Below are 25,158 nucleotides of genomic sequence, written 5' to 3' on the forward strand. Positions count from 1 at the left end.
CCCTGTCCCCTCGCATTTGTCACGTTGACATTTGGTAATAAAGTGGAAGTGTGGGGGGTCATCTGCTGCCTTTTGATTAATATGGTCTTTCAAGTTTTTAGTTAAATGGCATGGTTATTTTTATTCTTTAAACTTCTAAATATTCATACAACTTATTTATCTTGTTCTCACCAGAGTCCATGACAATGGGAAAATTGCACAAAGAAATCGGCCAGCTAATTGTTCAGTCTGCAGAGGATCCAGAGAAGTCAGACAGCCAGGTTATACAGGTGACTCTTTGACCTGCTTATTCACTAGAAGTTCCCAGCAGCCTTGTTGAGTGGCACATCCAGCTTGTTCTGTGCTGTGCACAGTAGCAGAGTGATGTACCGGGGGTCAGGCCAGCAGCAAGGGCTCAGGTGGGGGTTTGCAGCATGGCCGTGGTGATGATGGGTGGGCAGGGGTGACTACTGTGGCCTGGTCAGTTTATTAGGCTCCGGGGAAAGGTCTTGTAGGGGCTGGTGCTGATGCCGACCACTGGTGGTAAGAAGTGAACAGCCAAGCAGACTGGAATGCATTTTGGGCTGGCCAGTACATTTTTCTCCTCCTAGGGGAATTTTCATAGAGGAACAGATTGTTGAGTGCTGCTGAGCAGGGAACTAGACAGATGCTAGGAGTTAGCTTTGCCATATTGTCTTTAGAACAGCAGTAGTCGTGGAGTCAAGGCTGCCGTCACACGCTGCACAGACAACTCCTCTTTGGGGTCTGCCTGTCAAGCTGACCACTGTCCATGTGCACCAGTTGGCACCCTCTCCTCTGCCCTTGCCAGAATGGGATAGCAAGTGCTTATGTTTCTGGGGCCTTTCCACATGGTGCCAGAGTCCCACTTCTCTTGTATTGCCTAGTCTCCTCCCCCTAGCCTGCAACCCCTTTGTATTTGGCCTGTTCCCAGCTCCTTGCTCCTCTCCTGAGGAATACGGCCTGCCCTCTTCCAGTGCCTGCTCCGGAACCTGTCTTAGACCCTGGGACTGGGGAGCCTAGAAAGACTGTCTCCCTTTGTCTGCATCTGAGGCACCTGGGGGCACCTTTGGTAATCAGGCTGTACTCGCCTCATCCCACCTGGCACACTTCTTCACATATCTATTTACCCAGACAGTACTCATCAAGCAGTGAATAGCATAGACACGGTGGTGAGCAGAGCCCCTGCCCTCACAGAGCCTGTATTTTAGTGGAGCAGATGAGTAAAAACGAATACACAACAGGATGATTGTGAAGCTTAGTAAATACTGTGTTGAGGTGGCCGAGGGGATAAGACAGCCCTCTGAGCAGGACATGAGGGGCCACAGGATTTGGCAGGGACTTGCCAACAGCCCTGTTCTTCTGATCAGTGCTGGCGGCCTGTCCGGATGTGGCCAGGAAGAGTGGACAGGTCTTGTTCCAAGGTCATGAGACAATCTGCCGATGCTTCTTTCCTACCATGTGAATTGGCACTGTCCCCATCAACATGACAGTAAAAAACACTATTATATAAATTTGAGTTTGGGATATTTGGATTTGGATTATTTTTCATGGACTAAAAGTGATACATAAGCCAGGTGCGGTGGCGCATCCCTGTAATCCCAGCAGCTCAGGAGGCTGAGGCAGGAGGATTGGGAGTTCAAAGCCAGTCTTAGCAAAAGCAAGGTGCTAAGAAACTCAGTGAGACGCTATCTCTAAATAAAATACAAAATAGGGCTGGGGTGTGGCTCAGTGGTAGCATGCACCTGAATTCAATCCCTAGCATCCCAAAAAACAAAAAAAAGTGATACTTAGATGACTTCAGTATAAAGTGTGAGACCTCAGGGAGGGAAAGTGAAGGCACAGTATGTTGTAAATTCTGAAATACAATTGAGTTAGTGATGTCAGCAAACCAGGAAAAGGCATGATTGTAACAGGAGCTTCAGCAAGTCCTCAGCCCTCAGAGGAGTGTCAGTGAACAGGAGGAAAGCCCATGGCAGGTGCTGGGTTATTTGTCCCTGGCAAAGAGGGCTACTGAGAAGAGATATATTCAAAAAATAATCAACATAGAATGACTGTGATTCAGCAATGCACTTCTAGGAATATACCCAAAAGAAATGAAAGCAGGGACTCAAACAGGTGTCTGTACACCAGTGTTCACGGCAGCATTACTCATAATCTACACAAGGTGGAAACAGCCCAGGTGCCCACCAACAGATGAATGGGGAGACAACAGGTGGCACATAAATACAATTGAGTATTATTCAGCTTCAGAAAGAATGAAGATCTAACACATGCTGCATTGCAAATGAACCTTGAGGACATCATGATGTTATGCTAAGTGAAATAAGCCATTCGCAAAAGGACAGATGAGGTACCTAGAATAGCAGTTCGCTAGAAGAAGCAGAATAGAGCTCCACAGTGTTCTGAGGGGAGGAGAGGAGAGAGGAGGAGGGTTATTGTCGATAGGGATGGAATTTCTGATTGGGATAGTGGAAAATTTCTAGAAATAGTGGTAATGGTTGTGCATCATGGTGAATAAACTTAGCACTCTTGCAGTGTATACTTAAAAATGGTTAAAAGAATCAATGATATTTTTCTAAGTCATTTTGTTTCATAATGTATAAAGTTAGTTTGATAAATTATAAAATAGCAGGAAGAATTCTAGGGAATAACTGTTGAACCTTTTACATACTAACACTTTGCTTATTTTCCTATTCTATTGTAAAGGATATTGCCCTAAAAACAAAAGAAATCTTCACCAACCTAGCACCATTTTCTGAAGTTTTGGGTGATGGAGGAAAACGAGTCCTCAATTTGGAGGCGCTCAAGCAGAAAAGATTTCCACCAGCAACAGAGAATTTCCTTTACCACCTAGCAGCAGCCGAACAAATGCTGAAACTCTGACTGTGAGATAGGATGTGCGCTGGTGACTGCTGGAAAGCTCTCCTTCCACTTTGATTATCCGTTGACTGTGGAAAATACTGGAGATAAGAGGAAATGCTATATTTTCAGTGATTTATTTGAAACTATTGAGATTTGACCTGAAAAACACTGAAACACATGAAAACACTTGTGATTTTTCTCCCAGCTATTAGTTTCCTGCCTACTGTCAGCGTCTGACAAAGTGCTGTCTGTAACTATTCCATGTGAGGAATGCCTCTGCCCAGTGTCCTGGAGTGAGGGGAAGCTCTGTCCTTGGGCAAATCACAGCTGACGCAAAAGCCTTCATTATTAGTTCCCATGTGTCTCATCATGTACCATAAACTAACAGTTTGTTACCAGAAAGCTGCCTGAAATTTTGCTTTTGTAATTCTAGGAAGAATTTTCATTCCTCACAAGGAACTCTTCTTTCTGAGCCAAACTGCTAAGTTTTCTGCAGAACTGTCTAAAAGAGCATTCAAGAGACCCTGCAGTTGTACTTTCTTATAAAAGAAAACATTTTTTTCTTGGCCTTTGAACATTTTGCCTATATTATGAGGGTTTTGCATAGATTTTATACTTTAATAATCCATATTTATACTCCCACAGAAGTGACTGTTGGGCAGCTGAGCCATTAGACCTCTGCAGCTAACCCTGTGCTAGCACTAGTCTTCAGAGGAGATGCCAGTCCTTATATGGTAGAGCAAATAACCCATCTTGAGTATTAGTGTCTTAGGACTGAAACAGTGATTTTTTTTTTTTTTAATAATTGGTAAAGGAATATGAGAATCAGCTTCTTACAGGGGCCAAAACAAAGAGAATGTCTCCAAATGACTTCAGTAAAAATAATTTGGCTACAGATCAAGGTGACCGTTCTTGTTCAGTTGTATACCTTCATAACTGGAGAACTTAAAATTGCCAAATAAGCCTAGAGGTCGAAATTATATACTTGTTATTTTGTTATGTATATTCATATTAATTTTGAAAGATTACTCAAAACTGTTGTCCTTGAAATCTTACCTGGAAACATGTTTGCAAAACAATCTATTGGATTTTTCTTTTTTTTTTTCTTTTTTCTGGGTGTTAGACAATTGTTAAGTAAAAACAAAAATAGCCTTTTCCCCTCCTTCCTTAGGCAGGGCCAGAGAGGACCTGAAATGAGATGATGTTTACTGAGGCAAATGATTGAGAATTAAATCTGCACTTTATGAAAATGAATACTAACACCCCCCCCCCCTTTTGGGGGGTAATATTGTATTAGCTAATGAACAAACTTGTTAAAATTACAAATTTATGATGCAGAATTAAAATGGCTCTCTCTCTTTCTCCCCATTCCAAGTAAGAGAAAAAAAAAATCCTCTTTTCCAATTGCTAAGGGACTGAGGAGTTATGAAAAGAGTTGTCTGGAAGGTAAAGCAGTCTCCAGGCTACAGCGAGGCTCCCAGCCTTGCCCCACTCCACCCCAACTTCCAAGAGAACTGTCCTGGGAAGAGGCCTTCACGCTTCTACTTGCTCATCTGTAAGTGGCTGAACCTCCATTAAGCCTTTGTCCATCATCTGCCTGTGTATGTGCACTGGGATTTAACCCAGGGCGCTCTACCACTGTCCTGTATCCCCCACCCACTGCACCCAGCCCATTCCCCCTGCGTGCCCCCAACCCTAACCCCTGACCAGTACTGGGGATTGAATCCAGAGCCTCACACATGCTAGGCAAGTGCTCTACCGTGGATCTACATCCCCAGCTCTTTTTGAGACATGGTGTTACAAAGTTGCCCGAGCTGATCTTAAACTTGTGATCCTGCTGCCTCAGCCTTCTGGGTAACTGGGATTACAGGATGTGCCACTGCACCCACCTCTTTTTTTCCATCTTGATCTCTACCTTTAATTTAAAGTAAGCCTGTGGCCAGACTGAGCCATCTAGTAGGTAATTTTTACTGGTTTTGTTCTATAGCCTTCTGTAAAACTCCTTTTTACTAAGTTTGGAAATAACTGTTATTCTAACCAAGGGAAAAGTGAGTCACAGAAACATTCTTTGGTGGTCTGGGTAGGGCATTTGGAGACATTGCTCCAGTACCCAAGTGTGTGGACACCTCTGTGCCACGCCCTGGGCTATATCCTGGGGCTACCCCGATAGCAACAGTCCCTGCTCTGCAGGCACATGAAGTCTTACTGGGGGGAATAGGATCAGCCAACAGGTTGTACTTCATTGTGGCCAGACTTAAATCCCACATAGGAAACATGGGGCACTATGGGAGCACCAGGCAGGGACACAGAGTTCAGCACTGTGAATTCTGGAAGCCTCCTGGAGGCAGCAACTGTCCAAGCCCAGAGCAGAGGGAAGAGCTTATGTGAAGGCCCAGAGGAGACCAGAGCCCATGGAGGAACAATGAGGAGAGGGAATGGCGAGAGATGAGTAAGGCAGAAGCTCCTGTGGGGCATGGCAAGGCATGGACTTGACACACTGGGTAGCTTCTCAGGCATGGTTTAGAAAAGCAGGCTGTGCATGGACTGGCTGGAGCTGGGCAGCAGATGAGGAGCACCAGCAGGGGGGACTGCTGCACTGAGCTTAGCTGGCAGCAGAGATCATGAAGTGTTCTGGACTCTTGACTAGATGGGCCAATCTGCTGATCAGGAGGGAGGGGAAGGGGGTTAAGGCCACCAGGGCTCCTGTCCACACAGCCAGTGTGAGGAGTCCATGGGCATCCCAAGAGCCAGGTGCAGCAGGCAGCTGGCTAAGAGCCTCAGGACCAGGACTGTCAGAGGGCCCAGCATGGTGGCAGTGAGGCCTTTGGGTGGCACTGGTGAGAATAGTCTCGGCAGAATGGAAGCTGGGCTGATGCAGTGCGCACTGACTGTGGATGGACTTTTGCTTTTTTAATGAGGCAGTTTAAATGCTCCTGGGGAGGAGCCAGCAGAGAGGGAGGCTGAGGCCAGAGGGGACTGCAGAGGCTGTAGTGCAAGGCCCTGAGGTCCAAAGGGAGGAGCCCAGAACCTAGGGACAGGTAACCTTACATGGACAGGCTGGGTGTGAGTGGAGGAGGTTTGCTAATTGGGCGCCAACCAGGAGGTCACTGCTGGCCAACATCCTTGGTTTTCCGTGGAAGGAGGCAGAGAGCCTCCTGTCAGTGTGCAGCGGGTACAGCACAGTGGGCAGCATGGCAGGACTTGCAGGTTGTCCAGGATGGAGTGAGCCGAGGAGGGAAACAGGGCTGCTTGCGCTTATCTGGAGATGAGATGTCATTTTAATGCCCACATCCTGGGCCAGGTGCACCCTTCATTGTACTGTTTCAATATTCAACTTTAGACAAAGTTCATTAGTAGTTGCACAGTCCTCTCACAGGCTGCTGCTGATCAGCAGCCTCACGTGGGGCGTTGGTCAGGACACACTCCTATCACTTCTTCCACCAGCCTCAAAGTCCCTAAAAGCCATCCTGCTTCTAGGGGTTCCCAGGGACGTTCGGCAGGGTTTTCTGAACTAAAACCTGGAGGGCAGGGAGGTCTTCAAGCAGGAGCCAGAATCACTTATAACTGGCGCCTACACCCCTCTGTTATAGAACAGTTCTGTTTCTTCTGTCAAAGCCTGAATTTCCTCTTCAAGTTTACTGTACTTTATCTGAAAAACAAAGTTAAATCCTCAATATTTACACTCATGACTTCTGCTTTAGAAATCAAGTTTTTAAAAAGCATTTTCTGAGAGTAACCATTTCACTCAGTCCATCTCTTTCAGTGATATCTAACGATAGCAAAAAGGATCACCTAACTTCTTAAAAACTTGTTAATGGAACATTTCAGTTGTAAACAAATGTAGACGGGGTGCAGTGGTGCAGGCTGTAATCCCAGTAGCTTGGGAAGCTGAGGCAGAAGGATCACAAGTTCAAAGCCAGTCTCAGCAATTTAATGAGGCCCTAAGCAACTTAGTGAAAGCCTGTCTCAAAAAATGAAAAGGGGATATGATATGTCAAGAGCTTTATAATGTTTTGAACAACCAATAAAAAAAATTAAAAAAAAAAAAAAAATGAAAAGGGGGGTTGGGGTTGTGGTCAGTGGTAGAGCACTTGCCTAGCATGTGTGAGGCCCTGTTAATCCTCAGCACCACGTAAATATAAATAAATAAAATAAAGGTATTGTGCCATCTATAACAAAGTATTTTTTTAAAAAATGAGGGGTTGTAGCTCAGCAGTAGAGTGCTTGCCTAGCATGTACAAGGTCATGGATTTGGTCCTCAGTACCACATGAAAATAAATAAATAAATAAAGTTATTATGTCTAACTACAACTGAAAAATAAATATTAAAAAGAAAAGAAAAAGGCTAGGAATGTGGCTCGGTGGTTAAACATCTCTGGTACGATAAAACAACCAACCAAAAAATGTAGAAAGAATATAATGGTCCTTCATGTGCTTATCACTCAGCAACAACCATTCACAAGCTGCTGGTCTTTCTTCCTTGAGCACCTCCCACACCCAGAAATGGGAGCTTTTTGTTGTTGATATTGTTGTTGGGGGCACGGTTACCAGGGGCACTTAACCTCTGAGTCACATCCCCAGCCCTTTTTGTTTTTTATTTTGAAATAGGATCTCACAAAGTTGCTAAGCCTGGCGTTGAACTTACCATCCTCCTTCCTCAGCCTCCTGGGTTGCTAGGATCACAGGTGTGCACAACCATGCCTGGATTTTCTTGAGTATTTTGAGGGAATTCTCAGATGTACCATTTTACTTACAAATACTTCAGTATGAAATTTCAAATGATTAAAAAACTTTTCCATGTAGTTATAGAACTATTGTGCTATTATCACACCTAACAAAATGAACAGCTATCCCTTCACACCATCCAATACCCATCTCTAGGCCCATGAGACTATAGGTGGTAGCCAGCAAAGCTCTGGAGGGACAAACTCCCTGGCCAGTTCTAGAAGGCAATGCAGCCTCTGGCCTTCCTGAGATGCCCTGGGCGCTGAACCCCTCCCATCCTTGGGCTTCTGTGAATGCAGCTGGTCACCCAAGATGGGACAGGGAGGTAAGGATCCCCAATAGCCCAGGACAGGCATTAGGTACCTCCATACCCACTCAGCAACAACCATTCACAAGCTGCTGGTCTTACTTCCTTGAGCACCTCTCACACCCAGAAAAGGGAGCTTTTTGTTGTTGATATTGTTGGGGGCAGGTATTTTCAAGGTCCAGCAGATCTTGGTGCTTGGGGCCACACCTGGAGATGGACTCCACTTCCTGCCTCTGGTCTCTTGAGATTTCCACACTCAACCCACTATCCTTCCTGAAAATACCCGTGAGAGACGATTACCTGTCCCCCAATGTCTGTTCTCTTCTTCCCCAGCAGCAGAATTTTAAATAGGTACAGAATAAATATATAAAGAACAACCCTTTTCTGAGACACTATTTCTATTACCTTGGACTCTCTTCAATAGATAAGGAAACAGAAAATTGACCAAGATAATGGAAAAGCTGGGAATTTGAATCCAAGCAGTCATTACAAATTAAATTACAATATATTATAAACTGTCTCTAGAACTGTGCTATCACAGTAGCCACTAGCTACATGTGAGCACATAAGTTAAAATTAAATTTAATATTCTTGGGCAGAGGATGTTGCCTGGGGGTAGAACACTTCCCTAGCATGTGTGGAGCCCTAGATTCTGTCCCCAGCACTACAAAATTAATTAATTAATCAGAGTAATAAAATTCAGTCCCTTAGTCACACTAGCCACATTTCAAGTGCTCGGAAGACACATGTGTCTAGTGGTCATCACATTGGTGTAGACAGGGACTGTGTCCACTACTGCAGAAGTTGTGATGGATGGGGAAGTGCTGTGAAATATGGAGAATTTAAAAATTCTTTAATACCTTTTAGAGTTTTTTTTTTTTAATATTCCAGAAAACTATTTATGATATACTGTTAAGAAAAACAGAATCCTTGGGGCTGGGGATGTGGCTCAAGCGGTAGCGCACTCCCCTGGCATGGGTGCGGCCCGGGTTCGATCCTCAGCACCATGTACAAATAAAGATGTTGTGTCCGCCAAAAACTAAAATGTAAATAAAATATTAAAAAAAAAAAGAAAAGAAAAGAAAAATAGAATCCAGGGCTACTGTTGTGGCTCAGTAGTAGACGGCTTGCCTAGCACATGTGAGGCACTGGGTTTGATCCTCAGCACCACATAAATAAATAAATAAACAAAATAAAGCCACTATGTCCATCTAAAACTAAAAATATTTTTAAAAAAGACAGAATTCAAAACGACAAGATATTTGGGAAATGGAATTATGTCTAAATATTATTTTGTTTTATACTTTGATAAAGTTTGTATTTAAAAAATAATAATTTATATTACTCTCATGATCATGAAATAAAAATCACATTTTCCCTCTGAGAAGAAATCAGAGACAGGAGACTTACCTGTCCAATTTGTGGAAACATACTGAAAGACACGGGCACCATCACCCCCATCACCAGGAGAGTACAGGACAGTTTTAGGGTCCATAAGGATTGTGGATTTTGCAGGAAAAACTGGGTTCTAGAAGACACCAGGTAAAGCTCACAAATTTTACTAAGTATTTTGGGGCTGGCCTACTCTCATGGTGGCTAATCCCGCCTCCTATGTAGCTGCAATCCCAGGCCTTGGTTACCAGGCGGTGAAGCAGCCACACTGGCAGCTCAACATGCAGCAGCACTAGGAGATGAGTGCTCCTGCCCTTGCTCATCCGACCCCATAGCCTGGGAGGTCTGTGTGGTCACCAACCCCTCCACAGAAATGAGGAAACAGAAGCACTGGTTTTTGTTCAGGTAAAGCAACCTGCCCCAAGCCCTACAGCACAAAAGGTCAGACTCCAGAACCTCCATTGGTCCAGACAAGGATGTGACACTGACCTTGACCTTGGGAGAGTGTAAGACAGTATAACACGCATAGAACCCCAGCACAATGGTCTGAGATCAGGGTCTGATGGAGGCTGTACCCTCCTGCCTCAGCCTCCAGGTCTCTGGGATTATAGGAATGTGCCACCATGCCTGGCTCTCAAGCTCATTTAAAACCTGCTCAGTTGGGGCAGAGGGGAGCTTGAGCAAAGTTCATAGCACATCAGAGCTGGGCAAACCTGCAAATCATCCAAATCTATCATTCTAGAAGTAAAGGAATGTGGCTCAGAGAGTTCTCTGACATGCCCAAGGACACAGAGCAGACTCAGGGCAGGGCCTGGGCTAGCTTCCAGGATTGCTGCAATGTGCATCTCTGGATTTCCACACCTCCCCTGATCAATCATCTTAACTCTGAGAGGTGCTTAGCAGGAAGTTCACTGAAGCCCCCTCCTCCCACTCTCCCTCTAGTCTGAGTATCAGAGAAGTTTTATAAGGGGTTTGACCTTCAAAATGTTATTTCTACTTGGGGAGATGAATGTCCCTCTTACCTTGTTTCTTTTTGGTACCAGGAATTGAACCCAGGGATACTTAACCACTGAGCCACATCCCAGCCTTTTTTATTTTTTATTTTGAGACAGGGTCTCACTAAATTGCTTGGGGCCTCGCTAAGTTGCTAAGGCTGGCTTTGAACTTGGGATCCTCCTGCCTCAGCCCCCTGAGCTGCTGAGATTACAGGCATGTGCCACTGTGCCCAGCCCCTCTTACCTTTTAAAAAAGTAGGTGAAGACTTCAGGAATAAAAGCCGAGGTCCCAAACAGCACTGCCCTGGAGACTGCTGTTTCTCTAACAGCCTGATAAAGATGCAAAGAGAACAGCTCAGAACACCGAGTGAAATGAAAGGTCTTGTGACAGAGATGAGCCAACACAACTCCCTTTCCCACCCAGAAAAAGAAGGCACTGGAAATAAGTGAGTGACACTTTCACTGTCCTCTCCAGGCCAGGCGCAGCAGGACGGCAGAGATGGCGCCAGGAGGAGTAAAAGAGGATTTACCTCCCCAAATCCACAAATGTGTCCATCAGGCCACAGAACCACCAAAATGAGCTCCCACCACGTAGGAACCAAGGCAGCTTCCAGACAAAGCCTCAGAACCAGATGGCAGCCTCGCTGGAGGAAACCTTGGATCTGCCCCTTCTGTCCATGGTGTATTTTCCTCTCAACCCAGGTCTCTGCCTCATAGCCTGGACCTGGACCTGCTCCCCAGGGGTTCCTCCCTACCCATGGGGATGTCAGCAGAAGCCCAGCTGAGTATGCTGCTACAGCACCGCCCCTCTCAAGACCAAATGTCAGGACCCAGCCCTCACCTGTGGGATATAAAGTGTTCTACAGGACCAGGGGGCAGCTCAGTGGTAGAGGCTTGCCAACATGCATGTGACCCTGGCTTTCACACCCAGAACAATGGGGAAAAATTTTTTTTAAAGTATCATCTTTTTTTCTCTACTGTATCTTGCTCCATGTGTTAAATATTAAACATTAAATTCCATATATTAAGTCAGGTGCAGTGGTGCACGCCTGTAATCCCAGCAACCCAGGAGGCTGAGGCAGGAGGCTCACAAGTTCAAGGTCAGTCCCAGCAATTTTAAAGAGATCCTAAGCAACTTAGCAAGACCCTGTCTCAAAATTTAAAAAATAAATAAAAAAGGCTGGGGATGTCGCCCAGTGGTTAAGCACTCATGGGTTCAATCCCTGGTACAAAAAAAAAAAAAATTCCATATGTTAAACACTTAATGGTATAATTGTATGGATTATAAGCACAAGACCATGAATTCTTGAGTGCAATTTTAGGGACTCTGAAGAGAATATCTGACTATAAAATGGTTCACATGTTAACTTTATTTATTTTTTTGGTACCAGGGATTGAACCCAGGGGAGCTTTGCCACTGAGCTGCATTAGCCCTTATTATTTTTTAAAATGGCTGGTCTCAAACCTGTGATCCTCCTGCCTCAGCCTCCTGAGTCAGGACTATGTTGTTGTGCCTAGCTTTCACATGTTAACTTCAGAGCCAGCCCCTGAGCAGACAAGCAGCACTCTCCTGTGCTCAAGAACAGGCAAGGGCTGGGGACATGGCTCAGTGGAAGGACACTTGTTTAGCATGTGTGAGGCCCTGGCTTCCACCCCTAGTACCACCAAAAAAACGTACAGGCACACCTTTCCCGCCTTCCCTGCGCTCCTTCCTCCCCTTGCTGTTTTCCAAGACTTGGCTACAACCTACCTTCCCAGGCTCCTCTCCTGGGGCCTGCGGCCTGCCCTCTGCTCATACCACCACCCACAGACCGTACCAACACACACCCACACTGGGCTCCAGGCGTCCCTGGGCAGGGATGGCCCTTCCCCACCCAAGATCAGAAGGAGCTGAGAGGGTAATTTTTAAAATAAGTTTCAAGAACATGAAGTAAAATCCTTTGGCTTCAGGAAAAGAACAGGGGCTGCTGAGCATGGCGTTTCCACGCTGGTGGGCAAGATGCCTCTGTCCACCTGTCCTGTGTGCAAAACAGAAGGACATTCCAAACAAGATGCCCATCATGGGTAGACTCACCCCTGTTTGCAAGTGAGTAGCTTACAAGGCCAGCGGGGGAACAACTGGGACCGACCTCCTGAAATCTGACCCCAGGTGCCTTATTACAATCAGATATTGCTGGTTACACAGTTTCTGAAATTTTAGCCAAACAAAATAAGCCTCTCAGTGACAGGGAAACACAGAAGACTGCTTACGCTTACGCACAGTGGCAGACACTATTCTTAAGAAATGAAATTTCTGCTGGTGAGACAGACTCAGTGTCTGTCAGGCCTGAGCTCCCTGCCCTTGGGAGCCTGGGTGGGTTCTCCTGGAAGCAGAGGTTCTCACTGATAAGGACTTGGGTCTCCAGAGCCCAGCAGTGCCAGGCAAGCAGAAGAGCTAGGCGGCCATGTGCTGATTACCACTGGCTCTCGCTCTTCAGCTGTATGAATGGCTCAAGGCAATACCACCACCTGGAAGTTAAAACTGAGTGGAAAATCAAGCATGCACAAGGCCCTAGGGTCAATTCCCAGTATTGAAAAAAAAAAAAGAAAAAAAAAATCTATATGCATATTTATACATACATGTAATGTATTTATACGTATTTAAGCACACATATACATACATCTGTGTATATAAACATGCATATGTATATGTATAAATATGGGCATATATGTATATGTGTGTATATAATTTTAAAAGTCCCTATCCAAAATGAAACTACCATAGACCATTCTAGTTTCTTATAAATGAAACACACATGGAGGCTACTTGCTGAGTTGAACAAAAGAATAAACTAATGTTAAAAATGATTAATAACTGAGGACATTTAAATGAGTTTGACTTCAGAGGACTGGATTTCTTTCCCAGGTCCATCCTTGACAACACACTGGTCTCTACAGACGAAGATGTTAGAGAAATCTGCTGTGAGGTAGACAGAGAGCAGGAGGGCAGGGCAGGCTGGGAGTGGGTGGTCTCCAAGAGGGCCCCAGGCAGCACACGCTGGAAGGATGGATACTAAACGGAAGAAGGAGGCCTCACCCTAGCTCATACGATGCCCCCCATGATGGTCAGACTTATGGACCAGCTTGGCAAAAGTACCCAGTTATTGAACCAAACATTAACCAAGCTGCTGATGTGGGGTGTTTTGCTATGGGATATGTTCACATCTACAATCTGTTGACACAAGGGAGAAGACCCTACTCCATAATGTGGATGACTGTTAAAGACCTTAAGGGCAAAAACTGGTTTCCCAAAGAAGAAACTGCCTCAAGACGGAAGCACTGTCTAAACCAGTGTGCCATCTTCTAAACTTCAGGGTGTAAAATGCAGAGACTCTTGGTGGCATGAGGTGGGGGATGGGAACAAGAAAAGAGGAAACAGAAAATCCAACTCTGCCCAAAGGGCCAGCAGCTGAGCTCCAACGCCCCCGTACCTTTCTCCCAGCTCTTCTGGAACGTCCTATGACTTTGCCATCCTTGTCCATGACCTCAATCCCTCGGACAGGCTCCAAACTCCGAGAAGCAAAAACATTCATTCCACTGACTTGTGCTGTGGATGTTAGGAAAAGAACATGAAACCAAAGGAAGAGTTTCAGCCCAGAAAAAGGACATCTTTAAAGGGCTGTGTCCATTTCAGGCCCTTCTTGGACAGTTGCTTTCCTCCTGACCCTCAAATGGTCACCTCCCACAGGCCCAGCCGACCACTTAGGCTTTTGTAACATAATTTTCCCAATGATGTCATTCTGCCAACTCTTCAAACTGCTTTGATTCCCAAACCCAAATGTGGAACATGAACTAGTGAACTTACAGGCTGGTGAACACAAAATATTCAGTGAATACCTCTGCCACCCCCTCTGGAGTCTGATCGCTAGGTTGGAATTCCTATACTAGTGCTTGCTTGCTGTGTGACCCTCAGCAAGTGACTTAATCTCCCTGTGCCTCAGTCTCTTCACCTGTAAGTGGGAAGAATATTTCCTACCCATAAGTTGCTATCAGGATTAAGTGAAGAGGTGGAAATAGAGGGTTTGTGCAGATAGTCTTTAGAACGTGGTACGTGGGGGCTGAGGGTCAGCTCCATGGTAGAGTACTCGCCTAGCATGCATGTGGCTCTAGGTTTGATCCCTAGAACTGAAGAAAAAAAAATGTATTTGTGTTTCCAGGCTTGTGTTTGTCCTCTGAATTAAAAGGGTATCTACAGAGAAAGTGCCATCTCTCAAACCACAGACCCCATCTGGGCTTGAGGCCCTGGCTGCAGATGGTGGGGGCCATCAGTCTCAATGTGGCCAAGGGGGCCAGGGTCTCTGGAGACAGAGGAAAACTCAGAGCCCACAACAACAAGCAGAACTGCATGTGCCCAGCCCTTATAACTCACCAAGAAAGACAATCGGTAAGGCTCTTTTGATCCAAGCGTTATCCAGATGATACTTCATTTGTACCAAATGTGGAATTAACTAGAAAGAGAGAAAGATCCTATTGCACGGAAACAAAAAAATCAGCCAAACACACCTAAAAGCAAAGCTAAAACACTGACCTAGTCCCAGGGCAGATGGTGGCCAGTGAGCACATGCATTTTTTTTTTCTTTTAATGGTGCTGGGGACTGCACCCAGGGCCTTGCATGTGCTAGGTAAGTGCTCTACCACTGAGCTACACTCCCAGCATTTTCACTTGTTTGAATTCTTGCGACACTGAGGTGTTATCCTTGTTCATTCCAGGAGTAGGTGAGGGCTTGCTTAGCTTATATACTTCGTCCAGAGTCAGAGAGCTGCGAAGGGCTTGAGCAAGGATGGGAATTCAGGCTTGTCTGACTCTAGTCCACATTTTTAACCATTTCAGTGTCTGGGCATTCAAAGCAACACATAACTTGAACAAGACATCTGTGCAGCATAAGTTAATTTTTTAAAAGATAATAGTACTAAGTACAGTCATCCCTCAGTATCCATAGGGGATTAGTTCCAAGACTCACCCGGGATGTCAAAATCAGAGGCTTCTCCAGTCCCTTATATAAAATGACATATTATTTGCATATAACCTATCCCTATCCTCCCATAAACATACTCTAAATCATCTCCGGATTTCTTATAATGCCTAATACAAGGTAAATGTGACGTAAATAACTATTATACTGCATTGTTTAAGGAATAATGACAAGAAGAAAAAAAGCATTTGTATATGTTCAGTTCAGACACATTTTTTTTTAAATACTTTCAATCCACAGTTGGTTGAATCCACAAATGTGAACCCAAAGGGCACACTGGGCATGCCTAGAAATTCAGGGTCCTGATTTTGAGGTGACAGGCCCACAGTCACTTTCCTATTCACACTTCTCAAGTCGTTTAGGTTAGAATATAAATTTATAATCAGAATAAAGCTTTTTTGATTCTGAGGAATAAAAAAGATTTGACAGGTTATAAAAATACCTACCCCAAAGAAGGTCGAAGAAGCAATTACTCCTGCTCCTAATAATATTTTTGCTGGTAGACTGTGACTCTTAGGGAAAAGAGAAGTACATAGTTAGCAAATGCACAGTTTTGCCCAGCAAGAATAACTTAAGAAACCCAAACCACACACACAGACAAAAGAAAAAAAACCTCCAAAAGAAATAACCTCAAATCACGTCTCTTCTGGGTTTCAGGACACTCACATAACTTGCGTTTCCATTGACCATGGTGAACCCTGTGGTGTAGGCATATAAGGAAACCTGCAGAATGAAAGGCAAGTGGGCCTTAGCCTGGTTTCAAGCACAACAGAACCCAATACCGGGAGACAGGAGGAGATACTACCTGGGGTAAAATCATGGACTTCATCCCTTTTGCTGGCATCATTGACAAAAATACCTTGGAGAAGAAAATGGAGCAGAGTCGCACGTGTCTGGAGGAGGCAGAGCTGGCAGCAGCACAGGACTTCCCAAGGGAGCCGCAGCACTGCGTCCCCCAGGGGCTGGGACAGCAGGAGGGTGGCAGATGCATGACTGCCAGTGGACAAGCCCGGATGGGCGAGCGAGCACCCAGCAGGCCCTGAACCAAAGGCTCCGAGGACACTGGGAGCTCCTGCAGGTCCACGTACTTGCCAAGGGAGGCAAACAGGGGGCAGGTGTGGCGCAGTGACCACCCAGGGACGTGACAAAGAGCACCTCCCAGTGGGAGGACGTTCCTGGAAGGGAGTTCAGTGTCCCAGCTGAGAAGCCCTTTGGGGGTGGTGGGGGGACTTGGGGAAAAAAGGTGCTATTAGTTTAGACCTGAATGTTTCCCAGAGGGGCTGTAACTGTGTGTGTTAAAGGCTTGGTGACACTAGGAGGTTGTGGCATGAAGAGGTGGGCCTGGCATGAGGTCTTTGTGTGACTGGGGGCATGACCTCAGAGAGGACTGTGGGACCCCAGTCTCTTCTTTTTCTCTTTTGCTCACAGTGCCACGAGGTGAGCAGTCCTGCTCCCCCCACACTTCCACAGTGGTGTGCTGCCCCAGGCCCAGGAGCAAAGTGGCAACTAATCATGGCCCAAGACCTTCAAAGCCAAAGTACATCTTTTCTTTTCATAAGCTGACTGACTATCTCAGGTATTTGTTCTAGTGACGGAGAGCTGACTGACACAGGAGGTAACAGACAATCACAGGAAACCTGTGACTAGTTGCACATCTTAACTCGCGGGCCTCCTCTATGGTGCTTTGTATAGTAAGAGACCAGAAAAAGGACACCTTGGTGACATGGGCCTTTGAGAAGCCTGAGGCCTCACTGGTAAGTGGGGTGGGGGTTGCCGATATAGGAACAGCAACAAAGGCCACAGGTGGGGTCCATGGCCATCATGTTTCAGGAAGGCCCAGGACAAGGATCCAGCACTGGGAGACGTGGCCAAGGTCAAGAGACAGTTCACATCCTCCCAAACCTTATAGTGAATGACGGCTTACTCACCGTGGGCACCGTCAAAGGCAGGAAAGCTGGCAGAGAAGAGCAGAGCATCAGTGACCATGGCTGCTAAGGCAGAGGTGGCCTCCAGGGTGCCGCTCCCTAAGGCCCTTCTCCAGCCTCCCCAGGGCTCAGGCCTCAGGGAACGATTTATACCCCCCATCCCACAATAAAAATAACAACCATGTGCACATGGCAGAAAGTTAAAACAGCACAGTATAGAAAGACCTAAGCAGAGGGCTGCCACCAGCCCTCCCAGGCCCTCTCCCTGAAGGCCAGCAGTGTACACACTTATCACCTTGCAGGTGAAGTCTGGGATGGTCTCTCAGGATGTCCACAAAGCCCCGCTTACAGATGGCCTTACCATCCACACAGGGTGACTATGCACTACCTGATGCTAAGTTTTCCCCCCTTAATGCTTTTTTTTTTTGTACTGGGGATTAAACCCAGGGTACTTAACTGCCGAGCCACATCCCCAGCCCTTTTTATTTTTTGAGACAGAGTCTCACTGAATTGCTGAGGGCCTTGCTATATTGCTGAGGCTGGCTTATAAGTAGTCCTTACAAGAGGCCAGCTCTGATCCAGCTTTGACAAGCTGCATCCTGGCTTGCTCCCGGGGCCTGAGGATGCAGGGTGAGATTTACCCACAGGCCTGGTACTTGTTCCAAAAGCCCAGATCTTTCCACAGGACTGAATCAGCTCTGGGTCCTGAGCCTGCTCTTCACTGTCAACACCAGACCTTTCAAATATTCTTTTGAAGCTGTGGCTTCCAGAATTTCCACAGAAATCCCTTTAGGGAAAAAGTAGAATAAAATAGAGCATGCACTCAGGCAAGGTGGCACAGGCTATAATCCCAGAGACTCAGGAGACTGAGGCAGGAGGATTCTAAGTTCCCCTCAGAGGGGACTGTGGGACCCCAGTCTCTTCTTTTCTCTTTTGCTCACAGCTACCACGAGGTGAGCAGTCCTGCTCCACAGGACTCACAATTTAGCAAGACCCTGTCTCAAAAAATAAAAGGGATGTAGCTTGAGCAGTCGAGTGGGTTCAATCCCCAGTACCACAAAAAATAAAATAAATAAATAAAGCAGGCAGGGTTTTCTGCAAATCATATCTTCCCAACACACTTCTTCTTCTTCTTTTAGTTTTAGATAGACACAATATCTTTATTTTTATTTATTTTTTTTAATGTGGTGCTGAGGATCGAACCCAGGGTCTCACATGTTCCAGGCAAGTGCTCTATCAATGAGCTACAACTCCAGCCCTTCCCAACCCACTTCTGAAATGAGAACCAGCTCACCTGCAGGTCGGAAAAGAATGGGTATCAGCCTGCTGCTGTCAGGATGCACGGTTGACTTCAAAGGACAGATGCAAAGGTTAGTTGGAGGTTTAGTTTTGTGATTTTAGGAGACTAAAAACTAGAAAGGAGCTGAAACTTACGAGGCTTCTTTTCCAAGCATTTTTAATCTAAAAAGAAAAAAAAAAAAACAAGCAATAGCCTTTTTTTTCATACTGGAGATTGACCCAGAGGTGTTTTAGCATTAAGTTGTATCCTCAGTCCTTTTAATTTTATTTAGAGACAGGGTCTTGCTAAGTTGCTGAGGCTGGCCTTGAACTTATAATTCTCCTGCCTCAGCCTCCAGAGACACTGGGATTGTAACATGCCCAGTTCTATGTGGTTTATGAGATGGAATTCTAACTAAATTTAATAAACTAACCCAGTTTTGCAAGGCTGATCCCTAGGTAGTATGTACAGTGACAAGACTGATGGCCAAAATGCCACCTGATTTCACACCATGCACAATGGAACCACCTAAAGGCAACTGGGCACAGCTGAGCACATGGGACATACCCTCTGGTCATCCACGTCGAATCTGTATGCATCTTCACTGGTAAACAGCAGTTGCCTTGATTTTTCTATTTTTTCCTGTAATCAAGTACCAAGAAATCAGTCATCTCAATACTGTTCAGATTTTTACTCACCAGCACAAGCGGAGCAGTCATCAGTATTTTAGCTGCACACCTGATTTCAGTGTGCAGACTGAGGCTCTCTACCCTGAAATTTTCCATTAGGATGGTCCCACATGTCACTCAGATTTAAACCTTCGGCCCCGCTGGTGCGGCCAATTTCCCAGCTTGTTGACATTAACTACCTTCCTGGATGCACAAATTAGAACACTGGCAGTCCCTCCTGTCTTACCTGCCACAGGTCTAATCAGTTCAATTCCCTGAACTTTTCTTAATCTGAGAAAGAAAATCAAATACAAAGGACAATATAATCTTAGTGTGACTGCCTACTCTAATCCCCTTAGAAGTAGTAACTGTGAAACATTCGGTTATATTTGCTTTCATTTTATTTTTCAAAACCAATTATTCCCTGCTATCACTACCACTACCCCCACCAGCCCCATCTCATCCCTCCCCATCCTATCAGAGGAAACCACCATTATGAGTTCAGGTTCAGGTATACCTTTCCAGTCCCTATTTTTATACTTACATATACACAAACACATGTATCCATTAACAAATAGATAGCATATACTTTCTGCATCTTGCTTTTTCCACAAAACTTTGGACATCATGTTTTGTTTTGTTTTGTTTTTTGTGTATGTGTGTGTATGTGTATGTATCTAGTCAAACCCAAGGCCTTGTACCTACCAGATAAGCACTCAACCAATGAGCTACATCCTCAGGCCTCAGTGTTTCACTTAAGTGGAAACTTAGAATATATACAATGTTAAATGGAAAAACATAGGGCTGGGGGTGTGGCTCAGTGGTAAAGTGTTTGCCTAGCATGTGCAAGGCCTTGGGTTTGATCCCCAGCACCAAAAAAAGACACACACACACACAAGTAACAAGTTCATCACTTTAAATGGCTATTGGGCGTGACCCTGAAAGGATATGCTACATTATCTATTTTCGTGCTGATGGGCACTCAGGTAGTTTCTGGCTTTTATAATAAAACTGTAAGAAACATCTTGAGCATGAATATGCAAGTCTCCCTTAGTGTCATACCCTGAAGGGTTATTATTGGTGACAGGGCATCTCCTCTTCATGCCCAGTGACGCTGGTTCAAACCCTCATCTTTCATTGGGATGACGAGCCATCCTCAGAACGGCCTTGCCCTCATACTGATCCTTCTGGCTGTCACCACACAGAAACCAAACCCTCATACTTGGCCTCAGAGGACAAATGCCAACCCTGCTCAATTCAGTCACACACAAAGTCCTGCAAGATCCTCTTCTTGCATCAAAGGCCTGGTGCTATCTGGCCTTCTGCCCTGGGCTTTGCTGACAGCCCCTTGCTGACAGTTCTGCCCCACTGGCTCCCACGCCAGCCTTCTCTCACCTACCCAGACACAGCGGCCTGTTCCCTTGGGGCCTCGGTCAAGGCTGCTGACTGGCTCTGGCTGCCTGTCCTGCTACACAGAAAGATAGTCTTGATTCTTTCCGACTTTCTGACCCCAGATGCAGGCGTGCTAGTCCCTGCTAACCAGATGTATGCTTATCACTCTTTCACTCTAACAAGCCCATTTGAAAGGAATAAAACACACACACACACAATCTTCAAATTCAAAATAAATTCACCATCTCTGAAAACAAGAACTTACAATTGAAGTGATCAAGTTTGTAGGATCTAATAATTCTGTCCACTGAAGAAGCCTCTGAACAAAAGACTGAAGGAGAAAAGACCAGAAGGGTTAACAGAAAAACAGACATATGGATGCAGTAACAGTGAACAACTTTTCTTTTTAACTTATTATGGCCTTGTCTTGTGTTCTGCCTTTTAGAGGAATCACCTCCTGGAGTCCTCATAACATGCCCATTTTAGAGGTAAGGAAGCTGAGGCTTAGAAGGGCTCCTGGATGGAGTCCAGGCCACACAGCCAGGATCAGGCAGCAGTCTGTGACTGACCACTCAGGATCAAGCTGCCATCGAGTGTTAACATCCCAGACTCTGCAATCAAACACACCTGCGTTCACGTCCCATATATGACCTCAGAGGAACAACCTAGAAGGTCTCAAAATCTCTTTCCTGGCCCTCTGGTTTCTGTAAGGCTTATTAGCCCCAATAGTAAAGAACAGATAGACACTCCAGTAAAGCCTTGGTCAGTGCAGCTCAGATCACATGCAGAGAAGAGGCTCCCAACCAGGCCCCAGACTTTGCAGGGGTTCAGCCTTTAAGTCCTGGATCTACCCAGAGAACTGGAATTCCTGGTCCTCTCTCAAATTCTTCACCCAAAATAAAGCTAGGCCCTACTTTTAAGTCAAGGCTGCAAGGAATGCCTGGGGCCCCACTGTCCAGCTTACCCTGTGTGTTATGGAGCATGGGAATGGGGTAAGTGTTGGGATAGACTTAGGTATAGCAAACACACCTAGCTTTTAAGAACTGTACCAAAAATGAGTCTAATAACAACGGGAGGCTGAGACAAGAGGATCGCAAGTTCAAAGACAGCCTCAGCAGTAGCGAGGGCTAAGCAACTCAGTGAGACCTTGTCTCTAAATAAAATTCAAAATAGGGCTGGGGATGTGACTCAGCGACTGAGTGCCCCTGGGTTCAATTCCTGGTACCCCAAAAAAAAGTTTTTTAGATTACATGTTGAAATGCTATTTCGCATCTGTTGGGGGTTAAATAATACATTATTAAAACTGGTTTCACCTGTTTCTTTGTACTTTTTAAATGAGACTTCTGGAAAATTTTTAAGTACCTCTGTGGCTCAGGTCACATTTCTATCAGCCCTGGAACTTCCTGTGCAGGGACGACCTGGGGTCTCACTGAGTGGCTGGCCTATCAAGGGTGGGAGGCCAGGAACTCCTGAACAGACCTGTATCTCCCCAAACTGCTACTGGGCAACTCAGGCCGCACACACCAGTAGGACCAGGCTGGGGGGGGGGGGGGCGGGGAGGTGGGAATCTGGGTGGTGACTTTGTGGCGACCCTCCCCAGCCCAGTCTGGGGAATAAAGGATGCACACTAACAGCCGCCGTGGCCACCCGCAAGCTTGGGTTACCCCTCCGTCCCCCTTCCCCGGCCTGCGATGTGGTGGGAGGGGGATGCATCCTCCAGGGCCATTCAGGGACTAAGGACAGGAGGCGCAGGGCAGCCACGTGGGCCGCCAAGGTCGCCAGGGCCAGGTGGCTTCCACGCGGCGCGCGGCGTGCCCTCCCCGCCCCCAGCCGCGCGGGCCCGGGCGTACTCGGCTTTCCGCGATCCAGAAGCGCACGTTGGGCTCCATGCGTCTGGCGGCGCTGGCCTCGCGCTTCCTCCTCTTGCTGGGACCTACGTAGGGTTGGAGTGGCCGTCGCCGCCAGGCCGGGCGCGGAGGAGGAGCTGGGCAGCGTGCCCCGCCCACCCCCGCGCGCGCGCCGCTCCTTGTCTCCACGCGCACGCGCCCCGGCTCCGCGCCGGGTTCCAAAGAGCCGGCTACTCCCGCGGGCAAAGTCCGCCGACCCTGCTCCGCACCTTAGTGGGTCCTACCAGGCCGGGTCACACGGGGAATCTCAGTACTTGTTGAGAAGACCCTAGCAGCCTTGCGGGGGGCCGTCCACAACCTCGCCCTCCGCTCCTGCCGCGCCTGCCACCGTGCGCCCGAGCTTTTGGACATTACCCGCGAAAATCCCTTCAGTTGCCCTTAATGTCCGGTGCGCACTTGGTGGGTACAGTCTGAGCGAGCTACCTAATTTGCAAAGCCCAGGGAAAATGAAAGCGACGCACTCCTTAGTCAACATTCACAATTGCAAAAGGGCAAAGGCGGAATATTAAACCGAGGGTAGAGACCCGCTGCCAGTCCCTGGCATCTGGCTCTGGGTTCATTGTTTTCCAGCGTTTGGCCAAATCTACTTCTTCTGTTGAATGCCAGATTAATTACCATTTGTAGAGGAAAATGTCTTCCCTCCTCTGTCCCATCCCTGTCCTCCATCATCAGGGTGGGTGGAGAGTGAGTGCACTTGAGTTCATGGAAGCCACCAGTGTGTGTTCAGAGGGCCTCCGAAGTCCTGGGCTAGGGGACCCTGCACAACACTTAGCTGTTCAAGTTAATGTCCCCTGGTCTGTATTCTCATCTAAAATGAGGATAACCCATTGTTCCAATTTTATGGGTTTGTTGAAGATAAAGGGAATAAAACCTGTAAATGACCCCACAGCGCCGGATCCAGTGCAAACGCTCAATATTGGCAATGAACACAGCCGCCTAGTTCTCCCCCGTGGCCTTTCCACCCCTGTGGCCTTTCCACCCGGGAGGGGAGTCCAGCTCAGGACTTTCTTCAGGTCTATGTGACTTCACTCGTATTTGGTATTTGCTCAGCTCATCTGACTCATGTTCTAAAGTCTTGAGCAGTTCTCTTCTGGGAACCCTCCCCTGACCTCTCTGCTGGGTAAGGTGTGCCCTCTTCAGTGTTCCTTCCCATACACCCACTGTGCCAGGTGTCAGTGTTACAGCAGCTGCATGGTCCTTGTTGGCTCTACCCTTAAGGTGTCACAAATCCAATGCAGCTGGCCTCTCTGCTTCCCCACCTTGGAGCCCTACAGTTCAGTTTTTTTTTGTTTGTTTGTTTGTTTTTTTGTACCAGGTACTCAGGGATTGAACCTACGGGCACTTAACCACCACACCACATCCCTAGCTCTTTTTAGAGACAGGGTCTTGCTAAATTTCTCAGGACCTCACATAGTTGCTGAGGATGGCTTTGAATTTGTGAACCTCTTGCTAAAGCCTCCTGGGTCCCTGGGATTACAGGCATGCCCTCAGTCTATGTATTTTTTTTTTTTAAGACTTTTTTTAGTTGTAGTTGGACACAATACCTTTATTTTATTTATTTTTATGTGGTGTTGAGGATTGAACCCAGGGCCTAGAGCCACAACCCCAGCCACTCAGGTTGTCAATTTTTTTCCCCAAAAAACCTTTCAGATAAATGTTCCCTGTTCTACAACAGATTCCAAAGTCCTTATCTTGCCCAAGAGGCACTCTGTGAGGCCCTATTGCCATTCTCACTATTCATGCTCCACCTCCGTCTTCCTAGCAAGTCTTCTTCCACTCCAAGCTCACCCTTGCCTCAGTTCTCTTTCCATGCCCTCTGCCAGGAAAACCCTTATTCCCCCACCACCCTCATTTTCCTTTTTCCTCTCATAAAAACCCTGAGATAGGCACAACTATTGTCCTCATTTTTAGATTAGAAAACTGAATCTTTATAGCGGCATACTCTGACAACCCTACCTAGAACCCTGCAACTCTGCTCCAGACCCTTGCCTCGCCCTACTTTCCTTCCTAATACTCTGTATTTCTATTGTTTATTGTGCTTTCCCTCTGGATTGAGTGCATAAAGTGGTTGTTTTTTGTTGTTGTTGTTGTTTTTAGTTGTCAATGGACCCTTGTTTTGCTTATCTGTATGCGGTGCTAAGAATCCAACCCAGTGCCTCTCACATGCCAGCAAGCCCCTACCACTGAGCTATAATCCCAGCCCAGGCAGGGTCTTTTTTATTCATTCTTAGGCTTCCATAGCAGTGCCTAGCACATGGTGGCCACTGAAACAATGTTTCCATATCTGTCTTGCACCTAAATGAGTTCCCTGCAAGTGGCTCCTGTGGTAAATGCCCAATGATTATTTGTTGATATGTAATCAGAGGAGGAGGAGTAGAGCCCAGAATAAGCTGACCCAACAGCTGATGTTAAAGATGCAAATATTGTGCCGGGAGGCTGAGGTAGGAGGATCCCAAGTTCAAAGCCAGCCTCAGCAACTTAGTGTGACCCTGTCTCAAAAAATAAAAACACGGGCTGGGTTTGTGGCTCAGAGGTTCAGTGCTCTCCTAGCATGCATGAGGCACTGGGTTTGACCCTCAGCACCACATGAAATATAATAAAGATATTGGGTCCACCTATAATTTAAAAATATATTAAAAAAATAAAAATAAACACACGGGCTGAGGATGTGGCTAAGTTGTTAAACAGCCTTGC

The 25,158-nt window shown here is 46.4% G+C and overlaps 2 protein-coding genes across 7 annotated transcripts in view; one reads left to right on the top strand and one right to left on the bottom strand.

The window, feature by feature from the left end:
- Dennd10 (DENN domain containing 10) overlaps positions 1-3,941 on the top strand; it is a 43,963-nt gene extending 40,022 nt beyond the window's left edge. For all 4 annotated transcript variants that reach the window (XM_046450100.2, XM_058581332.1, XM_046450098.2 and 1 more), the window contains 2 exons: positions 175-269; positions 2,707-3,941. In XM_046450100.2, the coding sequence (XP_046306056.1) occupies positions 175-269; positions 2,707-2,883 (272 nt within the window). In that variant the 3' untranslated portion in view covers positions 2,884-3,941. The remainder of the gene's footprint in view (positions 1-174; positions 270-2,706) is intronic.
- Sfxn4 (sideroflexin 4) lies at positions 104-22,557 on the bottom strand. 3 transcript variants are annotated; one of them, XM_046450102.2, is made up of 14 exons: positions 22,408-22,557; positions 20,823-20,888; positions 19,065-19,139; positions 18,653-18,679; positions 18,513-18,567; positions 17,222-17,247; positions 16,099-16,152; positions 15,960-16,016; positions 15,740-15,805; positions 14,690-14,768; positions 13,752-13,867; positions 10,526-10,611; positions 9,305-9,422; positions 104-586 (listed from the first exon to the last, which is right to left on the bottom strand). In XM_046450102.2, exons 1-14 carry the CDS (start codon positions 22,444-22,446, stop codon positions 461-463), a joined length of 990 nt encoding a protein of 329 aa, XP_046306058.1. In that variant the 5' UTR covers positions 22,447-22,557; the 3' UTR covers positions 104-460. The 3 variants fall into 3 exon arrangements, with proteins under 3 accessions (XP_046306058.1, XP_046306059.1, XP_058437316.1); XM_046450103.2 differs by lacking the exon at positions 104-586 and adding an exon at positions 3,936-6,511; XM_058581333.1 differs by lacking the exon at positions 104-586 and adding an exon at positions 8,807-8,933.
- Between the last annotated feature and the right edge of the window lie 2,601 nt (positions 22,558-25,158).

The sequence above is a fragment of the Marmota monax genome, unplaced genomic scaffold (assembly GCF_021218885.2).
Source record: "Marmota monax isolate L192 unplaced genomic scaffold, Marmota_monax_Labrador192_F-V1.1 WCK01_AAM20220418_F8-fsc00004, whole genome shotgun sequence".
NCBI classification, from domain to species: Eukaryota; Metazoa; Chordata; class Mammalia; order Rodentia; family Sciuridae; genus Marmota; species Marmota monax.